The following is a 23,045-nucleotide window of genomic DNA, read 5'->3' as shown; positions in this document are numbered from 1 at the left end:
TTAAATAGTGTTTTTATGGCGAAAACGGATCAAGTCCCAGGATCAGAATGAAAAAACGTAAAAATGTCTATTGGGGGGAGGGGGGTGGAGCCTTCCGAAATGACTCAATTCCAAGTTGAAAGATAAAATTCTTATGGATTTTTTCTCCTTAAAAACCAAAAACTTTCGGGGGTGGGAGTGAAAAAAGTCGCGACAAATTTTTACAGCTGTGGGTAAATAAGAGCTAATGATCAAGAATGGAACAATTTTTGATGAAAACTTCGAAATCCAACTCTGCCTCCTATGATGCCTTAGAATTTTTGTAAAAAGCTCAATATTTTACATGATACATATCAAAGTTCTTAGGACTGCATTATTAAAAGATCTGAAAATTTGTTCACAATCACCCTAAAGTTGTTCATTTTTCCACTCGGGTTACGAATTTTGAAATTGAAAATTTTTTTGTAGTACTTACTGCTTCAAATTGTAGAATTGCATGGGCTTGAAATTCACTCAATTTTCATGCAGGTTCTTTGAGAAAAAATACTCGTAAGTTTTTGTGATTTGAATATTCTGTGGGCAAAGTAAACGATTGATTCAGTTTTTGGAAAACACCTCCGTAGAATCTCCGATGTACTGGTGAACGTTTCTCATTATTTTTATCCGATAAAGAATTAAGGAAAGATGCGAAGAATCGAATGAAAAGCCTGCAGGTATTGTATGTACTTGGTCGGTAAGAGCTGCTTTAGTAAAAGCATCTTAAGCTTAACCGTTTACTCGAAGGAAACAAGAGTTATGCGAATTACCCTGCGCCTACATTTTTGGTAATAGGAAAGATTTCAACTATACTTACTTACTGGATGGCGTAACATCAACTAAATCCTAATCTCGCGCACGAGTGCCCCTCACCACCTTGCTGCTCTATTTTTTCGTATCCGTTTTCCAAAGTACTCGTGTTTTTGAGAAGCTGCGTCAATTCGGCGCCTAAGTAAATTTGGTGCTTGGGTTTCGAATTACGGTATTTGGTATACGATCGAGCTTTTTCGTCATTTCGTTTATCGCTTCATTTAGCCTTTATTGTGAAACGTTATGTACGAGTGAAAGGTATGTATACGAAGTATAGGAAGTATACCTACTATATGTAAGTACGTACAAGAGAAGGAAAGCGAAAGAAGAAAAAAATTGGAAAAAAAGGAATAAAGAAGGAAAAGTATATATATGGGTATACAGATATACGTTGCTGATGCCAAGTTTTAGTCAACTTTTCCTTTTCGCTATTCGATTTAGATACCACGAATAGGTAAAGCACGAGTAGCTGCGAAGGTGAGGGTATATTTGGTTCTTTTTGCGGTCGTGAATACGTGCAATTAATTTTATTCGTTCTGATTAAATTGCGCGTCTTTATAAATCTTTTGAAAATTTATTATAGCGTTTTGCTCGTCCCACCGCATCGACCAGTATATTTTATAGCTATTTTTTTTTGTCGTTTAGTAGGTATACCTTTACCTGTTACCTGCGATATTAAGCAACACATAAATTCACTCGCTATCGCGGCTGAAAAATTAGTAAGGAAAAAATCCTCCTTCGTCCAATTATTTAAGTAATTTTATCGACTTGTCCCTCTCGCAGTGTGTTTCTTTGAAATTCCGTAACGTTGACTATTTGCCTTATTCAACCTACTTATATTCTCGTATACTCGAGGTGTATCCTTTCAAAAAGTGTTCGTATACGAGGTGCCTTTGTAAGTGTAAAAAAATGAAAAGTTACAAAAAAAAAGAGATCTAAAGGAAGCGTAAGGTTTTCTCATTTGTTTCATTTTGACGTTGGTTTGATTTCGATTTTTCCTTTTCGAGTTTTCGCTTACGTTCCATTTTTAACGGTAGATAGGTACGCAGGGCAACGACGCGATAATGATGAAAAGATGAACGCCTTGTACCCCACATCTCACACCCCTCCTCCCCTCGTAGTCAAGACGCGAACTTATGGTAGGCTTATTGAGCCTTTATGGCTGGCATCGGCGCGGTGATGTTTTTGCCTTCCGCATATCCGCTATAATTTATGGAATTGAAGAACCGTTGACATAGTACGAGTAGCATGTATCATTAACGTTGCCCCCCCCCACCCGCGTCCCGGTACCTCCCTTTCTCATTGTTTAATTTATTTATTATTATAGGTTTTTCTTTCTCGCGTATTGAAATTCCTTGCTCGTCGTATTTAAAGCGCAGTATAAACATCGCTTTTTAGGTAGGCGTATTGTTCTTCTATCGATGAGATATTCTCGAAAAATAATTCTACGACACATTTCAACAAAAAACGTATAATTCTTGCGAAATAAAAACACACGAACTTTCAATACATTCGATCATATACATAATAACGAGAGATAGACAATCTCAAAAATTGAACCGAACGAAAAGATAAGACATACGAAATGCAACGAATACAGACGAATATGTTCGGAGATAGTATGAATAATAATCAACTAACAAAACTCCCCCCTTTGACCCATAAGGGGTCAAAAGAAGTTACAAAAAATAAAATAAAATAAAATAAATTTAAAAAAAAATAAACAAGGAATTCTTCAAAATAGAAATAAACTACAATAAACATCGTAGATATCAATTTACATAATATACACGACAAAATCGAGAGAATATGATATAATATCAATAGTTTACAATTTTTTACAAGTCACTAATCGAGGAAAAAAAAAAAAAAATACATGTTATTACAAGATAAACATGAGACAACAATCGAGAAAAATCAATAAACGAAGAAATTACAAAATCTAGGTGACAATGAAAAATTACGAAACATTGTTAACAGGTAATTTTACTAAATTCTGAACAGCTGTTTTACGCTTAACATTATTCGGCAAACGAAGTATAACAGTACGAACTAAACTATCACGACCAACGAAAACCTCATCAACAATTGCCATAGGCCAAGACATTACACTTTCATTTTTATTCGAAATCAAAACAACATCATTAACAGCTAAATTTTGCACTCGTTTTCGCCATTTATTTCTATTCTGAAGTTGATTTAGATAATTTTTTCGCCAAGGAGCCCAAAAAGAGTCCACAATACGACGCCATAAACGATAACGAGATTTTAGATTGATATTGGACGAATTTTCTGCAATCGGCAATTCAAATAAACCTGACCCTATCAGAAAATGACCAGGAGTCAAAGGCTCAACGAATTCATTCGAAAACTTGTAAGTTAGAGGCCTCGAATTTAAAATTGCCTCTACTTTGGATAAAATCGTGACTAATTCGACTAAGGTTAATGTTTGCTGGCCAACAGCCTTGAGCAAAATTTTCTTTCCGGCTTTAACTGATGCCTCCCACAGCCCACCTTGGTGAGGACTGCGAGGAGCAATCATTCGCCATTCAATGGAATTTTCGAGGGTAAACGATTCAAATTTAGAATTTTCAATAATATTTTTAAGACCAACAAAATTAGTACCATTATCCGAGTACAGTAGCTTTGGGATACCTCGTCGACTGCAAAATCGTTCCAAAGTGTTGAGAAACGCTTCCGCAGTCAAATCTTCCACAAAATCTACATGCACTGCACGTGTGGAAAAACATACGAAAAATACCAGATACATTTTGTTGTATTTCGCTACACGATGATTTGTGCATTTCACACTTATTGCGCCTGACAAGTCCACACCAGTCGTTGTGAATGGACGAGCAACGATGGTGCGTTCTTTAGGTAAATCAGACATAAATTGTTGTACGCATTCAGCGTTGATACGTACGCAGATAACGCACTGACGTACAATCTTTTTCACAAGCGAGGCGAGGTTGCCAATAATCCAAAAGCGAGCACGAATAAAATTAAACATAAATTGCTTAGAAGCATGAAAATACTTCAAATGAATGTACCATAAGTACACTTCAACAAACTTTGACTTGGCAGATAAAATGATAGGGTATTTGGTATCATCTGAGAATTCGGCTGCAGACAATCTACCTTTTACTCGTATCAAGTTATTCTTGTCTAAAAATACATTCAATGAGAAAAACATGCTTTTATTAGGCAACGATTTTTGATTCTCTTTATCTAACCATTTATTCTCATATAACAACGAATATTCCTGTTCGAAAAATTCTATTTGTGATGCACGTAATATACGATGATAGGCATCGTTACGTTCATCTAGAGACAGATTTTCGATCATTTTTATAGTACGTTTTTCTACTTTTAATACAGCATCATCTGCTTGATTACGAATTTCAGCAGATTTTTTCAAATTTCGCACATAACGAATGAGATAACCAACAACCGAAACTAATTTTAAAAACGAAGACAATTTATTCATTTCTGATAAAATAATTGTTGATGATTGTAACGATACAAAACTACACGTAACTTTTTCTCTTCTTATCTCGGGTAGGTCGTGAATAGGCTCAGGCTTGTGTGAGACATAATTACGAAAAAGTACATCATCACACAACCAGCTCGGCCCAACACGCCAGATTTCAGCACACAAAAACAAGTTAGCAGATATGCCTCGTGTGGCTAGATCTGCGGGATTCGACTTAGTTTCTACGTAATGCCATTGTTCGGCAAGTGTAGAATTACAAATAGATTTTACACGATTCGACACGAATAATTTTAATTTTATTGGATCAGTTGAAATCCAACTTAGAGCAACTTTTGAATCGGAAAATACATGAAAATTTTCTTTTTCAATCGATAGCTCTTTTCCTAAACGACCAATTAATTTTGACAAAAGCTCTGCAGCCATTAATTCTAAACGATGAATATTAATGTCATCTTTCGATGGTGATACGCGAGATTTCGAGCATATAAACGTGATATTCACTTTACCTTGTTCATCAATTGCACGCAAATATACAACAGCTGCATATGCAAGCATTGATGCATCGGCAAAACCAATTAGCTGCTTAGTAACAACACGTTTAGAAGTGAAATAACACCTCGGAATCGAATAGTCTTTCAATAAAATTAAATTTCTTCTATATTCTAGGAAAGCATTTTTCAAGTCAGATGAAACTTCTTCATCCCACTCACGACCTTCTTTCCAAACCGTTTTAATTAAAATTTTCGCGGTAATTGTAACAGGAGCTAAAATTCCTAAAACGTCAAAAATTTTCGAAGTATCGGAGAGTAAAGTTCTTTTTGTGATGATTTCACACATATCATCAAGTTCGATATTAACACTCAATGTATCTGTGTCAGGATACCAAACAACACCTAAAACGTAAATATAGGGATCGCCTCCTAAAATTCTAGAATTTAGTGGCTCAATCAACGAACTATCAATTTGTTTCAAAATCTCTGGCGAATTACTCATATATTTTCGAAGAGGAAAACCAAATTTTTCCAAAGTCGAGTGCATTAATTTTTGAAGCTCAATGGCTTCTTCCACACTATTGGCTCCTGACATGGCATTATCGACATAAAAATGTTTACGAATAGCATGAGCAACTTTTGGATAGGTATGCTCAATCGAAAGAGCAACCTTTTCTAAACAATAAGTAGCCATAAACGTGGCAGGTTTCGTACCATAGGTCAACGTGTTTAAGTCAAATATTTCGATAGGTTCTGTAGAATTAGAACGCCATATAATTCGTTGCCACTTTCGATCATCTTTATGAATAATAATTTGTCGATACATGTGAGCAATGTCAGCCGCGTAGGCATAAATAAATTCTCGAAACGTAATTACATTTGTGAAAAGCTCAGGTTGGATGAAAGGTCCATCTAACAAATGATCATTAAGCGAAGTATTCGATTTATCATTACAAGAAGCATTAAAAACTACGCGAAATTTGGTTGTCGAACTACTTTCTTTAGTCACCATATGGTGAGGAATAAAATATACGTTATCTTTTTCAAAATCACAAGTTACGTTACTCAGCTTAGACATATGGCCTAACTGTTCATATTCTGACATAAAAGTAGCATAAGCCTTTTGAATAATATCCGATTTTCTACGTTCACTTTTCAACAACATAGTTTTGGCTTTATAAAAAGAACCATGCAAATTAACAATAGAAGGTTTGACAGGCAAACGTAAAACAAAACGACCATCAACATCACGAGAATAAGTTTCATCAAAATGATCCTTGATCATTTTATGTTCAAGTAAAATTTCCGTTTTCGAATCAGGAGAATCCACAGAGTTTTCAATTTGCCAAAAACGATTAAATTGTTCAGACAAAGCTGTATTCGATAAACCACAAAACGAAGATAATTTTTGAGCTAAAAACGAAGTTTTAAAAGAACCAGAAATTACAAAACCGAAATGCGAGTCTCTAAGACATATACCTTCATAAAAATGTCTAGTTTCTTTTAAAATAAATTCTACGTATTCGCTACCTAATAAAATATCAACATTATTATAGGGTAATTCAAAATTTTCGGCAAAATTGATCGGAAATTTATCAACAATAGATTTAACATCACTCTTATTTACACTACATGGAACTTTCGCAATTACTTCAGCATCAATTGCAATACTAAAGTTAGAAAATCTCGATTTTAATACACAACGAACGCCAGAATTTAATTTTGTACAAGTATTATTAATACCAACGAGAGAAGTTTCATTTTCGCTTTTCAGTATGGGTAATTTTGCACGTTCACAAAAATCCCTCGTAACTAAGCTAATTTCGGACCCTTGATCGAAAATTACACGCGCAAATACAATATTCTTTCCACTTACTACCTTAACTACAGCCGTAGATAACAACACACACTTACGTGTTGACGAGGTAGCACACATTGAAGCTGAGGTTGGACCAGAAGTTGACCCAGAAGGTCCACTAGTTGGTGGCGGCGAATTGGAATGCTGTTGTTGTTGTTGTTGTTGTTGTTGTGGCGACGATGTATTTGTTTCGCTATTTGAATTGACTGATGGATGCGGCACATAAATACGATGCAGTAAGGTATTATGAGAACCCTGGCATTTGGTACAATTCGGTCGCTTGCATGCACTAACCCCATGGAATGGATTAAAGCATTTTAGACATAATCGATTCAATTTTACAATACTAAATCGATCGGCGATACTTTTTTCAGAAAACTGTTTACACTGGTTGAGATAATGCGATTCACCGCAAACGACGCATTTAATATTACTAGGGATCGTAGACGAATTTTGTTTCACAGCAGCCAATGCCCTTTTATCGACTTGAGTTGGTTTTACTGGCGATTTACCTCGTTTTCCACTAGATGACGAGTTGACTTTTTCTTTCAATTCGCTTGGATTCACCGTTTCATAAGCAAAGCACCGATTTATTAAAAAGTTGTACATCAGATCGAATGACGGATATGTACTGTAGTCGTGTTGAGAGTTTTCCCAATCGATTCGTATTTTTTCAGGTAATTTTCTCGACACAATAAATGTAATTAAAGGTGATAACTTTTTGGTATTGATTCCGCAAACACTGAGACCACGCAATGATCGTTGGATTTTTTCTAAGGATTCTCGAAGCTGAGCCATTTTAACGATTGGCAAATCCATAATTTCAGCAAAATGACCACTGATGATTCTTCGTTTGTTGAGGAAAATCTTTTTAATATGAGCGATAGCGAGAGGATACATGGTTGGATCGGAAGTGTAATCCTTAAGAATCGTTTCAGCATCACCGACCATTGCTCTTTTAAGCAAGTAGAGCTTTTGAAAATTATCCAAATTCTCATTTTTGTCAAACATACTTTCAAACTCGTTATACCAGTCTGGGAAGTTTTGAATTTTCCCATCGAATTTAGGGACAGGCATGTCCTGGATTTTAATGGTAGGATTAGTTAACGTTGCATCAAGAAATGACGAATTTAGCATAGAACGACGAGTAGGACGATTATCTTCGAGCGAATCTTTGATAGTTTTGACTGAACCCAAATAATCGTTCAATTCTTGCATCAATGTAAAACGATCTTTGGTAATAGCTTCTTCAAGCTTCAAAATTTCAGCAGGAGTTTTCGAATCATCGATTAAATCAAGCAAACTATTGTCAATACCTTTGAGAACATCGAGAGCTTTTCGCCATGATTCCAAATGCGTTAATAAACGATTAACATTATCGATAGATGCATTTTCTTGTATACCTGCTTCGGTGACCGCTTTCAATGACGTTATTTCTCTGATAATTACTCTCTTGGAGCGTTCCAATTTTTTCGGATCTTCAGCCATCCTGAAGTACGAATCGAACTGTTTCACAATCAACGAAATTTTACGAGTTTAATTTTATTTCATGCATAGCACAAAATTTACGATTTTTATTTCGCGCAAAAAACACGAAATTTACGAATTTAACAGACTTTATTTCGCGAAAACACGAAATTAACGAAATTCCCGGAATTAGAATCCGGCTCGGAGGACCATAATTGTTCTTCTATCGATGAGATATTCTCGAAAAATAATTCTACGACACATTTCAACAAAAAACGTATAATTCTTGCGAAATAAAAACACACGAACTTTCAATACATTCGATCATATACATAATAACGAGAGATAGACAATCTCAAAAATTGAACCGAACGAAAAGATAAGACATACGAAATGCAACGAATACAGACGAATATGTTCGGAGATAGTATGAATAATAATCAACTAACACGTATTTTAAGGTGCATTATTTTATTATTTACTTTGTAGGTATTTTTTTTTTTTGTTGTTGTTGGTCTCGTATACGCGGTCTTTTAATTATCTAAGTAAAACGTTTGTCACGTGACGTCACCAGGTTGCTACAGTATGTGTCTTAACGAAGCGAACGCGTGACTAAATTTTTAAATTTGTATGTAAGCTAATTGCAGGTAGAGGTACATACAAAACGCAGGTAATTGTGCCCACTGCCAGGGTTTTGGGAAATCTGAATTCGGCCGTAATCGCTGGCATTCGGTGGAATTAGTGATTGTTCACTCGATCTATGAACAAAAACATTTTAATGTTCGGTTTTGTTGGGAAAAATCTTTAAAAAAGGTGAAATATTTGAATCTGTATTTAAATTTATTTCAATTGTGAGCCTCACTTTTTATTAATTAGACGAATGTTCTCGATGTTTTTTTTTTTTGAAAACGTTTGAAAAAATGATGAGAAAATCGAAAGAGGTGGGCTTTGAAACAATGAAACGCTGGGAAAACTGAAGTATGATTTATAAAAATAGTTGGCCATGTTACAGCTATTTTGTCTAGTGTTTCGACATTTTCCGCAAATTCAAAAAATTTATCGCTTTGAAGTGCTTTTTAAGAGGGAAGTATCCCAATCTGCTCAAAAAAATTTGAACCGGACTAAGGGGAGTGAGAAAAGCACCTCAAAATATACCACCAACCATTTCACGTGCTACAATTCATTTTTAGATTTTTAGCCAATTTTTAAAAATTCAAATTTTGGTACAAATTTTGAAAAAAATCAAAATTTCAGCAAATTGGCCGAGAAAGCGGAAATTTGGTGTGTACCCTATTTTCGACCTCTGGAGTCAATTGATGATGGTTTCGAACCGTTATGGGGCGTCCGGCAGATTTTGATTTTTTTCATTTCTTCAAAAATAGTCACAGGAGAAAATTTTGGATTTGAACCGGGCTAAAAAAATCTTGATAATACGTGCCTTAAATCCGCGTTTATAGAAGCTGGATTTCATTATTTTCACTCTATTTGCTGCGTTTTTTTTGTAATCGGAGAACCCTAAAATTCGCCGGAGGCTCCAGAACGCGTAGAAACCATCACCATGGGATTCGGGAGGCCGAAAAAATGGTATAAAGCAAATTTCAGCTTTCTCAGTCAATTTGCAAAAATTTCGTTTTTTTTTAAATTTTGGCCAAAATTTGCAGTTTTAAAATTTTTTTTTCAAAAATTGAGGAATGAATTTTAACATGTAAAATTTTGTTTAGTGGTATACACATTTTGTGGTCCTCTTTCGATTCTCCCTGGTCTGGTTCAAAAAAATTTGTGCTAGTTAGTATACTTCCCTTGTCAGGATTTACTATTTTGGGATCATCCCAAGAAAAAAATGTTGAAGGATTTTGACAAGATTCTGTGAATTTGATTTGGAAATCACTCAGAATAATTTCTAATTTCGGAGGTATCCCGGAAGGGACCAAGTCGCCTGGTTTGAAGAATGTCGGATCAAGGCGGGTTTTATTGAAGGAGGTTTCTTCTTCGATTCGCTCAAGTCTTTGTTTTTCACGAATAAATGTCTCAATCACCTGGCGTTGGGACATGTCGAAAATCCGTTGTTTTTGTACTTCAACAGTGTAGAGGGTGTAGACAGCTTTCTTGGCTAAAGAATCGGCTATTATGTTGGTAAATTCATGCTTGTGTGCGAAGCCGTGAATAAACTCAACAGCATCGAATTCTTTCTTCAGCTCGAGAATTTCTTTGAACAATTGAAGAGCTCTATTCCAAAGTGGGTTAAGTTATTTTTTAAAAAACCATGTTTTACGGAGATTTTTACTTCAAAAGTGGGTGAAGTCATCAATTTTTTAAAGTAAATTTTTCAGCAAACAATTGTTCTATGTCCAAAGAAAGGAAAGGTGCACTGACCTTTGGAAACAGAACAAATTTTAGCGACAAAAATTTTAAACGAATTTTTGAGGAAAAAAATGACAACCCACTTTGGAATAGAGCTCTTCAATTGTTCATGGTGAACAGGTTTGTTACGTGAATTCTGCCAAGAAGAGCAAGTATTGTTGAGAGCTTTGATAGCATAGTATGGAATCACTCAACAATTTGACTTTACGAATCTCATTTTCCTTCAATATTTCTAAAGCTGTGCGAATTGCAATGAATTCGGCTAAAGTGTTGGAGGTAGGATAATCCGGATGCGTGATGCGCTCTGAGATATTCAAGAGAGATTCTGGTGCGAAACAAATTCCAATGCCTGCAATTGCATTGGCGTCACCATTTCTCAAGCACAAGCCCGCCATTGGCTGTGATGGAGTTTTTTTTTGGAAAAAATTGTGGTTAATTATGCCAAAATATCATCAGTTATCATTTCTGAAACTAAGAAAATATTATTCTAAAATACAGTGGTGCCAGTTATTTGCACATCAATTGTTAATTTCAGAAAAAATGTAATGCATTTGATCAAATGAAGTTGTATCCTGTAAATGTCCAGATCTGATTTGATTTGATTAGACTTGCCTGATCAGATCTATTCAGATTCAATTCAACCAAATTTCTGATGAACACTCTGATCTGATCTAATCAGATTTCCATGTCCGGTTTCCTTCATCATGTGCCTGATCAAGTTCATAAAACTGGTAATCTAATCAGATCTGATTAGATGTGTTTGAATCTGATTGGATCCAGGGAATGTCCGAATTTTACCTGATCAAATCGGTATGATCACTGATCAGATTCAATCAGATGTCCCCGAATTGGATCCGATCAGGTCTGAACGAATCTAATCCGATCCAAATATCATTGAAAAGTGTAACGATCAGATCTGAGTTTGTTTTTGAATATAATGACCAGATAGGTGGAAGTCAGGAAGTGGAATGCAGAATGCTTATGAATTACGTCAAATATTATAATGTACAAATACATACATACCTATCTATTCGCCATAGGGGGATGATTTTTGATGAGAGATAGTCAAGGAGAATTGAATTAGGACTATCGTGTAACTGCATTAAAGTTTCAAAATTAACCGGTTCGATCGCTAGTGAGTATGAGTAGGTATTAATGCTACGTGATTATCGTACTAATCGCTTTATACACGTATGTATGTAGAAACGAAGATCGTTTAATTCGTCTTCGGCCGATGGCTAAGGCTACTGTTTCTCGTGTACAGTTGTTTGAGAGACCAAGTTCGAGTACGCATTTTGTGCTAACTTGAGCATTGACCACTGAACGAGTGAGCTGTGACTGCTGCATGATGGTAGGCTTAGCCGCTTAGGCAGAGGCAGAGGCACGTTCAGTTCGGTTCGGTGCTTGATATTTTGCCTCGTTATGGTATTATGTGTATGTATGTATGTACTATGCGCAATGTACATAAGTATTACAAACTTCGAGAGTGACCTGCACTTGTACCATGTTGACAATGTCGTATTACATACCAAAGGAACTTGTTCTTTAAAAACTTACTTGCAGTTGTTTGATCACTAAATTTTGCTGACCATATCGTGTAGGTACCTACCGCTACATATTTCTTCATCGTTGGTCATTTTCCTTTTGCATTTATAATCATTTTTTCGAACTTCGCCATTATTTGGAAAATTGACCAAGTAAACGAACGAGTGAGGGAGAGGGTTCTTCGTTGTTAAATTGAATACGAATGTAGGTATTTTCAAACCCGTTAAGATTTTCACACGACTAACTAGTAAATGAGCACCGGTGTACCATTAACCTTGAACAGAGTGGCGGAGGTAGCAGGTACACGTAAATGCTAAAGAGGAAGCGACAGAAATAGCGCATTCATCATTTTTCGTTATTACTAAATAAATGATTTTCGCGGTTCTCTACGTGCTAACATCGTCGATTTACTCATTATGTATGCTAATATTTTCTAATTTGTGTGCCATACGTACGTGCAATACCTAGTTACCTACCTGGTGGAAATTATTAGCGAAAATATATATATCTACCCTACTCGTATTTCAAACCTTTTCAAAGTACATAACTGTATCTTCGATTGTTTTAATGACATGTCGTGTAAAGAGAGTACACATAGCAGTAAAAGGAGGAGCTGACCGAGCTTTTGATGTACAAAACAATAGATCTAGTTTAATAGTCAAACGAGTGTAAATACTAATTACTATACAAACGTGGTGCAGTGAGCGCCTTGTTCGCAGCTCGACATACTGATCTTTGTCGTTGCATTTTCAGATACACTTTGCAATTTTTTAAAACTGCGGAAATGATCCGTCAAATTGAATTCAAGCTATACTCGAGGGCGAAGGCGAATGGGAGGATTCCTCGCGATGGAAATTTATTATCATCGGCGTAACTGCAGCAAATGCAGCGAACATTATGCAAACGATTAATTAAACTTCACGCTTTAATACGTTTGTTATCAATTTATAAGGCATAGTATTTAATTACTCGTATTGATGGCTGTATTCGTCGTTATGTGAAAAAAATTGAAAATCTTACCGCGAAATATTGGGTGAGGGGGAAGGAGGAAATATGCATTCCAGTTTCACTCACTTTGGTAATTTATATGTGATGCGCACCTGTTGCACGGACTGGGACTGGGACTGGGACACATGTAGTGTTAGCAATCCTCCTAAATGCGTGTGTAGTGTAATATGCAACATTTTTGACGTTTGCTTTGATTAATGGCAACAGCAGCGGCAGCACCAGCCGTGGCTCTAGGTGACCGTGAAAATGTCGCTCGTATTCGGTTATACGTATAAATATATTATACCTACATTATACAACCGTCAAAATGGAGTATTTCTCATGCTGTGAGCTGTATTGTTGCATATGATCTTCGAAACCGAAATCTTACGCTTAAGGTGCACCCGAAGGCTGAACTGAACCTGCGTTAGGGTTGAATAGGCCACTTTTACCAGTTTTACGCTTCGTTCACTGGCTCGTTAGACAGCCACAGTGTGAGTAATTGTACGCAGACAATTATTGGTGCCTGTGTACTCGTACTCGTATTTAGTTCCAGCAGAATTCGAGTGGAAGATTGGACTTGCGTTGCGAGTAAATGAGGAATATTTGTAAATGTTTGGTTAAAATGATGGAATAATGAGTTGGTTTACGGAAAAGGGGTGTTTTCGGTGTGATTTCAAAATGATGAGGATCTTACAGCAACTGAGGACACTGTGATAATTTGTATGGATTGGAGTGTGAGAAGACTTCCTTATCAATCTTTTGGTTTAATGAGAAATTACTTCTCGGTAGTTATCATCACTTCAAAAGAAGAAGGGGAAAAAAATCAAATTTTAATTTTGATCAGTGTAACTTTCAGATCTCTGTTGTTGTACGAGTAACTTTTTGTTTGTGAAAGTTTTCACTTCTTGGTAGGTGTATTATTGGTGAAAAATACATACCTAGTTTGAGGAAATGAAATTTCTGTAAGCGTTCCAAGTGTCTTACTTGGATCAGTTTTATTTTATTACCGCCTATAAGTTAATACGTACAAAACCAGGTATACATTTCTACGCAAATAATACAATGGTTAGCGTGAGAAGAGTGCGAGGGCTGGCAACCGGTTTGTTTTGAAAACTTCACTTGATAACTGATAAGGGTTCGTTTTTTATTGAATCGATAAATGGTGGATTTTAAAGTAGTGTTGATGAAGAAGGCGTACCTATCCTCCTTCGAAACCAGTTCAAGGGTTCCCAATTCAGCGAATACATATTAAAAATTTTCGTGTGATACTTAGACTAAAAAGTTGGATTATATTGTTCAAAAAAAAAATTGAATTCAAGTCATTGCACGTTAACGTAAGTTTAAAGATGCAGATGGAATCAAAAGGCCAAGCTGATGGTTTTCAATAAAATTTTATGGCCCAAACTTTTTTTCAATTTCATCCTCCTCCATTTTGTCAAGACCCTCCAAAGAAAAATTTTAAACATCGCGCATTTCATTCCGTTTTCTTGACAACGTCGACGATTAATGACAAATTTTTAAAAAAATTTTCATACTAAGCGTTTTAAATCCCGAAAAAATTTTTGAAAACCGAAAAAAATTTAATGTTTTCGAATTTGTGTGCTTACGGAATACAGAGGAAAGACGCAAAAATTTTCAAAATTTGTTGGATTTTATTTTGGAATTTGAAAAGGAAAATGAGACGTAAAGACTCTCCTTTCAGTGTACAAAATATTTGTAAAATTACCAAATTTTCAAAGTTAAATTCCAAAAATAAATTATAAAAGCGTTATTTGATGTTAAATCAGTGCTGTTTTTAGGTTTAAGCCCAATTTCGTTCAAAATTTTTCTGTACACTTCTCTGCTCCCAAAATTTCTTTGAAGCAAGTGAGGGAGGGGAGGGGAATTTTCTTGGCAGCTATTGAAATTTCTGATCATGATGCCAATTTTGTAGCCTGATTGCTCGGGACTGCTGAAATTCGGAGAAAACTTGTTTGTGGCGTTTTCATCATAATTGGGATTGGGAGTAGTTTCGAAAATACTTACCAAAAATTTCCAAACTTTGAAGTTGAGCTTTTTTTGAAAGCTCGGTTCTCGAAAACTTGTCAAATTTCGGAGCTATAATTTGAAAATTCGAAACAAATCTAGAGAGCATACCTTTTTATGATATATTTACAAATACTGACTTTTCGTGATGTGATTTGCCAACGAGGGGGGGGGGTCGTAGTCTCAAAATGTTGGTCAAAATGTGAAAAAAATGTCAAATATTGTATGACATATCGTCCACGTATTTTTGAGACCGGCTAAATACTGAATCGACCAGTCCAGCCCCCCCCCTCGGTAGTATCCTAAATTTCCTGAAAATTGAAGAAAATGCGTAGCCTAACGATCAGTAGTAGTTATGAATGTGATCTTGTTTGTTCCGAAATTGGAAAAGTTTTTGAGAGTTGTGCTTTCAAGAAAGCCCCACTATGGATTTTTTAAATTTTTAAAGAGTAGGTATTTTTAGTATTTTGAAAAACTCTGAAAACAGAATTTTCCCGAGTTTCAGCAATCCCGAACAATTGACTCCAAATTTGGGCGTTATGACGTGCAATGACCTCCTGAGGCTGATTAGAAAATTAAATTTTGCTACAAAAATGAAAAGGAGCAAAGTTGTAAAAAATTGAATTTCTATTTATACGCGCTATTAGGTTTTTTAGACGAATTATTTTAAATTTTGAAAGGCTCTAGAGACTGAATAAAAGTCTTACGACAAAAATGATGAGAACTTGAGTTGTGGAGTGGAGGATTTAATTTCCCATTTTACATGAATGTCGTCGGGTTTTTTCCATTAGGGTCATTCTACGTCAATTGGACCAAGAAGTGGTAGGGGGGCTCGGCGATTTTTTTGAAATTTTTCCTGTGGAAAGACCTTCCGAAGGAATGACCAATGGCGCAAATCGCAGCCCTTTAGCCCATTTTTAAAGGCAGCCAGGGGGTGTCAAAGTTTTCAGTGAAACTAAAATATCATCCATTTCAGCAGTGGATTAATTACTCGATAACCGCGATACCTACCAAAATGGAACATTTTCCCATAATGAGGGATTTTGAAAGTCTTTTTGGTGATATCATAAAAATCGGTGTTGCCACTTTTTTTCCTACAAAAAATTAGCTCAAAAAGCTTCGAAACGTAGTTTTCACATCGTTCCGACTCTCACAAATCCTGAAAAAAATATATTATGTACAACTTTCAATGCTGAACAATATATTAAAAAATTGGGATGGTAACATGTTGTAAAGTTGATTTTAAAAAATTTAAAGTTTGCGAAAAAATACAATTTTTTGATTTAAAGCATAAAAAAAAAGTTTTGATTGTTGAAGTTGACCCATTTGACCCCTATTTTTACGTATCTGTTGAAAAAGTTGAAAAAACCCTTTCACTCAGTCAATGAAATGAACTCTTCACAAAAAATCAAAATTCTAAAAAATTCAGTTTTCAATTTCAGACATCAAAAAAAGTTTAAATTTATTCAGTTGTCTTATTTTTACCACTTTCTGACGTATTTCATGAAAAAGTTGATGAAAATTACACTCACAATAAAAAATAAAAATTCGTTCATTTTTTGAATTTTTTCGAATTTTGATTTTTTTGTGAGCAGTTCATTTCATCGAGTGAAAGGTTTTTTTTCAACTTTTTCAACAGATACGTAAAAATAGGGGTCAAATGGGTCAACTTCACCAATCAAAACTTTTTTTTATGTTTTAAATCAAAAAATTGTATTTTTTCGCAAACTTTAAATTTTTAAAAATCAACTTTACAACATGTTACCATCCCAATTTTTTAATATGTTGTTCAGCATTGAAAGTTGTACATAATATATTTTTTCAGAATTTTTGAGAGTTGGAACGATGTGAAAACTACGTTTCGAAACTTTTTGAGCTAATTTTTTGTACGAAAAAAAGTGGCAACACCGATTTTTATGATATCATCAAAAAGACTTTCAAAACCCCTCATTATGGGGAAATGTTCCATTTTGGTAGGTATCGCGGTTATCGAGTAATTAATCCACTGCTGAAATGGATGATATTTTAGGTTCACTGAAAACTTTGACACCCCCTGGCTGCCTTTGGGCTGCGATTTGCGCCATTGGTCATTCCTTCGGAAGGTCTTTCCACAGGAAAAATTTCAAAAAAATCGCCGAACCCCCTACCACATCTTGGTCCAATTGACGTGGAATGACCCAGGAGACTTCCTCACTGAAAACTTTCAATTTGGAATTTGTTCTCAAGGCTTCTCGTTTCATTTTACCTCTTGAATTCAAATTTGTGCTCAAAGTACGTAATAGTTTTGTAACGAGTTTTTTCGCATTTTCAATGAAATTCAAACACATTCGAAATATTTTCTGTCATTTTTCAGTTTTTACGAGTAATATTCTTGTTAACATTCAGTTTGTTTATTCTCCTCCCGTCCACCGCTTCTATGCATTTCTTTTGTCGAGTAGACTGGTGGAGAATGGTGGATGGATATTGTCGAGTGCATGATTCCGGATCCTAGTTTATCGATCGTTTGACCGGCTGAGGGTTGATTGATCTTTTTTTTCAAATTCGAAACTAATACCACGTTTGAATAATAACGAAAAACAATACGCCGGTTAAGTGGTTGCTTGGTTGGCTGGTTGCAGGTTGTTGGCGACTATCGCGCAGACGCGAAGAGGCCTAAGGCATTATAGAATCCGAATACAAATACAAATACAGATATTACACGGAATATACGCCAACACTCTGGTGTTGTCGAGTATTTATATTCTTGTTTTGTGTGTAGTAGTGCCGGGTACCCGGTTACCCGGCTACCCGCTGGCTGGTGTAGTGGTGTTGGAGTAGTAAGGAGTTGAGGAGTTGAATTGAATTGAAGTAGTGTTGTAGTTCGAGTTGTCGAACGTTGACGTTGTGTTGAACGCGACTGTGTAGTGTGTTTATCGCGCATCCGTCAATTGGTTCGCAATCGCGTATTATCGACGAATTCGAACCGATATCCGATAACCGAACGCAGAACGCTCAAAGCTCGTCTATATTCGTCTTCGTTCTTCGTCACTTTTTCGTTTTTTCGTAATTTTTGTTTGGTTAAGGTGAAATTTTTACCGATAATTAGCCGTCGTCGTCGGTTATTTGCTTTGCGTATCTTATCGCGTACTTAGCGTGTGTGTATTCTGTATTGTATGTGTGATGTGTAGTATATTATTTCGATTGGTGCGAGTCGAGAGTTGGTCTTGACTCTAGTCGTCCAAAGTGTTTATACCGAGTGATCACGTATCGCGTACTTTTTTACGTGATTCTGATTATCCATCGACTAGGGTACCTCTATACATGTCATCGGCTATAATTGTATCTCAATTGTGATTTTTTAGTGCGAAAAAAAAAGTGATAGACGCGAGTGCGTTTTGTGATAGCTACAATTTTCTAAATGTCAACGTCGTAGCAGCTGTAAAGCATTAATCCACCGTACATCATATTCCATCATGTCGAGTCCGGTTTGTTTGGGGCAACCACCTTTGCCACCCAAGAAATTCTCCAAAGTGTCCATGTTGCAGAATTTCCTGAAATCCGATAAAAGCCAATCGTCGAAACTGCTGAGAAGGTATTCGCTGCGTAAAAAACACCCGGACCGATTTTCCTGCACTTATCAAAGTTTCAGCAAGGATCTATACGAAGGGGGCGCGGTTTCGATTCGTAGCGCTGCCAGCATCAATGGCGGCGGTAAAGGCAAAGGCAACGCTAACGCCATCAAGGGCGACAATGCCAATTCCAAATTCGCCGGAAAGTTCCCTTATTCGGATTTCTGCGAGAGTACGACCTCATTATCGGGCGCTCGTAGCCGGCGAAATTCGCTCAATTCCATCTTGACCTTATCCAGAAGCCATTCCGATGGTAATCTGTCGTCGGTTTCTGACGATGCGGCCATCTTCGTGAATAATGCAAATCAGCGGCGCAACGAAGACGACAACGACGTCGATGTCGATGACCATCGACACCCGCACGCCTTTCATAATATCACCGTACCTTGCACTGCAGCCGGCGAACAACAAGGAAGCCTTTCCAAGTATTTTCGCGCTTTGAGCGGTAGCTGGAAAAATCTACTCAATCGTAAGTCGATGAATATTTAACTCGGTCGTAAAGTTGGACTTGTGTATGTAGGTGTTTGCTCTACCCCTCTACTCTACCTTCTACGTGGTCTATTGTGTGAGAAATACTTGTACCTACGACGAAAATCGTCGTTTGTCATCTCATCTATTTTCTATGCATAAATTATCGCGGTTCATGTTCAGTCTTCCAATCAGCTCAGTCAGTCAATTGTAAGGCGATGTGACGTAAACAGATTTATGCTCGTATTGGTTTTTACCTAACCACACTTTGTGTTGTGTATATTTTAACACGGATATGTTATAAGTTTCCACTATTCTGTTGTATGTACAATCATTCTGTAAAATACTTACTAGTAGGCAGGTAAAGTAAAGTACACTACAATAAATACGAGTAGATAGGTACAAATACCTACATATGCGAGTGCCAGTGTTGTACTTCGGATGCAAACAACTCGATGTTTACCTAATTAGATAAGTAAATTTTGTCAGGCGTTATTGTTCAGTCGTCGTACAGTAATATTCGACGAAGATTTCGTTTCAAGGATACACTAAGTACTTACTTTTCTCTATACCTGTACCTATCTGTGTGATTTTAATAAGTTATTTTTGATGAAGGTGAGAATTGATAGAATACGCGAGAAGAAGCTTATAACAATAAGTCGGCATGTTGGGTGTGTACTCGTGTATAGAACACAGGTCCACAGAAATTAGCATTTTCATCTCGCAAGTGTTTGGAATGAGGCTGGATTTTTGTTCGTGCACAGCATAGATACGTTGATTTGAATGTTCTAAATGCATAATTATTGTAACATCTTCAATGGATCCAAATTTGTATCCTCCTGCAACGAAAACTATCATCTTGAGATTAGTTCTCAGATGTTTTTGCTTTACTTATTATAGTTCCTAGTATTTTAAAAAGTAGAAAATAGGCTATTCCAAAATGCAGTTTGAAAATAACTCAGCTCCATCTTAATCTGTATCGAATGCTCTTCAATAAATTGATTGAAAATGAAGACAACCGGTTTCTTTAAGGATTAAATCCAATCGATAGGGTGTATTTTTCAATAGATCGATAGGTGACAACTTTTTAGCACTTTGTACTTCTACGTGGAGAATCATTTTATAAACCGGTTCGAAGATTTTGCTACCAGTTCTTTAAAATTCCTTTGAGAATAACGATACCGGAGAAGGCTTTTAGCAGAAATTACTCGTATAAGACATGTATTGAAAATAGATAATCGGGGTATTCAGGGGTCAAAATAGTCGAGCAACGTCAAATATTGCAATTTTCACTCAAAAATCTGGATTTCGAAAATGAAATCTCCGTAAATTGATAGTTTTGTGGCAAATCTAATCGATTTCTCTACGTTTCCTGCAGGGAAAAAATGTCGAGAAACGGTGCAGTAGAAATCAGATTTTAGATCGAGAAGTAATGAAGAAAATGGAAACATAAATTTTTACTATTATTATTTTTTTTTTTAAATAAAAATTATCCCAAAATATTCGAAAAGCGTGTCTTCGAACTTTTTTCAAAATCATCTACCTAATAAGAAATTTCAAAAAAATGTCAATATTTTTGTAAACTTACTTTTTTTTAAAACAAAATTGCTAAGCAATACTGATTTTTTTTGCCAAAATTGATTATACTTAAGTGGAGATTTTTTTTTTTCAAAATCACTAAAAACTTTTTTTAAATGTTTTAATCAAATTTTGAAATGTTTCAAAAATCCCCCTCCCTCCCAATTTGTCAACGGCGGCGAAATTTTTTTAATATAATTATTTCACTCTTAAAATGAAATTATAGCACGAAAAATGACATTTCTCGTCAATTCGTTGACAAATTGGGAGGGAGGGAGGGGGATTTTTTTCACATATTCGTCTACAGATTGGTAAAATATTTCGAAAATGCAAAAATTTTCATTTTTTAGGTTTCTGACGGTATTTTTACAATAAAAATAGATTTGAAAAAAATCGAAGAACCCTCGTGCAAAAATCCCGCCGATTTGGCATGGAATGACCCTAAATAACTTACTTTAATGAAATTTCATATTTTAAAACCTAATCTTCTACATATAACTATGATAAAAGTGTTCCATTTGACTGTCTATCAGACATTCATATCTGCTATCGTAAATTGTATTTGAAATCTCGACAGAAATGCCACAGTTCTTGAATTCAGTCTAATTATATTCATCTTCGACTTTTGTTCAATGAGATCCGTGTTTTCTACTAGAAATAATTGTACTTCGAACATGAATTATTCTCGTATACTTGTTCTTTATTTTCATTGTGGTGTTATTTCGTTCATTGCGGTAGCCACTAGTCAGCAGCTACCCTTGGCAGCACCACCACCTGTATTGACGAATCTTGGGCAGGAAACCTCCCCGACACCACCACCGTCATCGACGAGTCTATCTTACCAAGAATTATTAGCAGCGTTAAATAAATCAGAAAAAGAATTGTATGTACTTCGATGTGGGAAAGACCATCGATTCATCATCAAGTTTTTTAAAATTTTAATACAGAAGGTTATATTTGCTGTCCGCCCAGATTTCATCAATTTTACTCAGCAAGTGAAAGATCAAACATTTCGGGAAGAGCACGATAATATGAAGAATCCAACGGTAACATTTAATGGTATAAGTAAGCAGTACCTCAAATTAACGTATGACGAAAATGTCACATATTATCGAGTATTCTGCTCAAAAAGATTGACAAAAAAACAGCAATGGCATGTTTTTTCAAAATGGTTAGCGGTTTCGGAGGAATACAAATACATCGTCAATGGAGATCAACTAAAACGATTGAACTTACTTGTAGACAAATTCAGAGAAAGTCTACAGAAAACGGCGACCAGTGACCATCCTTTAACACCGGATCTATTGGCCGATTGCATTCTAAAGAATTTTGACAGGCTTTCCAAAGTAGTAAAAGTTGGACCTGATTATGATTTTTCGGATCTTTTCATAAACTTTCATAAAATAGGAAAAGCAGACGATAATTTATCAAAATTTTGTGGATTTTTACTTGAATCAATCGTCAAGGAAGTCCCCTTAACACCAATGGAGAAGAAAAGTATAAGACAATGGCCTGATTATGATAAAATTCGTTTCTCTGATAGTAGTTTGGTTGAGTCGTATCCTTGATTACATAATCAAGGGTACGACTCAACCAAACTACTATCAGAGAAACGAATTTTATCATAATCAGGCCATTGTGTACGACACACACATTAATAATTAATGTGTGTGTTTCTATTTTCTTTTTTTGATTTTCGATTTTTCCCCTGTTGTTTCGATACATTAGTCGTAATAATTATGTTTAATGGGAACTTTAAATTTGCGAATAAACTTTATAATTTTAATGTTTGCATGGTTTTCACCTTTTTATTGCGAGTATTGAAGTGTTTGATTTCTCATGTAGGTAAGTACAAAAAGGTGTGCCTGCATAGGTAGGTAGCAGGCTCGGATTCACGATGTTGAGGCCACCTTGATGTTTCATTTTGAAAGAACAATTTTTTTAAATATGCGAGCCATGCCATATTTCAATGCTGCCGAATTCGAAAATCGACCTCCTTCGTTATATCTCCTACATTGCTACATGAATTTTCAACCTTGTTCATTTTTTGACATAATGTATACTGAAATGAAAAAAATTTGAAAATTAGAGTCGATTAAAATCAATGAATGAATCTGTATGTTGGGTGATTTTTTTACATTTTTAGTGTATTTAGCCAAAACTGAGAGGTGCCGTGGTGGGCTTTGAAAGGTCAAATCCAAAAAATACGTCAATATTCGAAATCACCATTATTTTTACTCCACAATTTTTTTACTTCAAGTTTCATTTTTTCAATTTTTACTTCACAAATTTCAACCTTAGGTAATTATAACTATTTTAAAAATAAAAATTATCCC

General features: G+C 35.7%; 1 protein-coding gene across 6 annotated transcripts in view; it reads left to right on the top strand.

Moving 5' to 3' along the window:
- The window catches only part of ckn (CRK like proto-oncogene, adaptor protein), a 153,253-nt gene that overhangs the window by 64,580 nt on the left and 65,628 nt on the right, over positions 1 to 23,045 (top strand). Inside the window, exon 1 of one of the 6 annotated variants that reach the window (XM_065361972.1) lies at positions 17,886 to 19,132. The exons of 4 other annotated variants lie outside the window; for them this stretch is intronic. In XM_065361972.1, coding sequence (XP_065218044.1) covers positions 18,508 to 19,132 — 625 coding nt within the window. In that variant the 5' untranslated portion in view covers positions 17,886 to 18,507. Of the gene's footprint in view, positions 1 to 17,885; positions 19,133 to 23,045 lie in introns of those variants that run through there. One more of the 6 variants, XM_065361963.1, reaches the window with a different exon arrangement.

This window comes from Planococcus citri, chromosome 1 (assembly GCF_950023065.1).
Source record: "Planococcus citri chromosome 1, ihPlaCitr1.1, whole genome shotgun sequence".
Lineage (NCBI taxonomy): Eukaryota > Metazoa > Arthropoda > Insecta > Hemiptera > Pseudococcidae > Planococcus > Planococcus citri.
The sequence above is the reverse complement of the archived record's forward strand: the minus strand, read 5'-3'. Positions and strand labels throughout refer to the sequence as shown.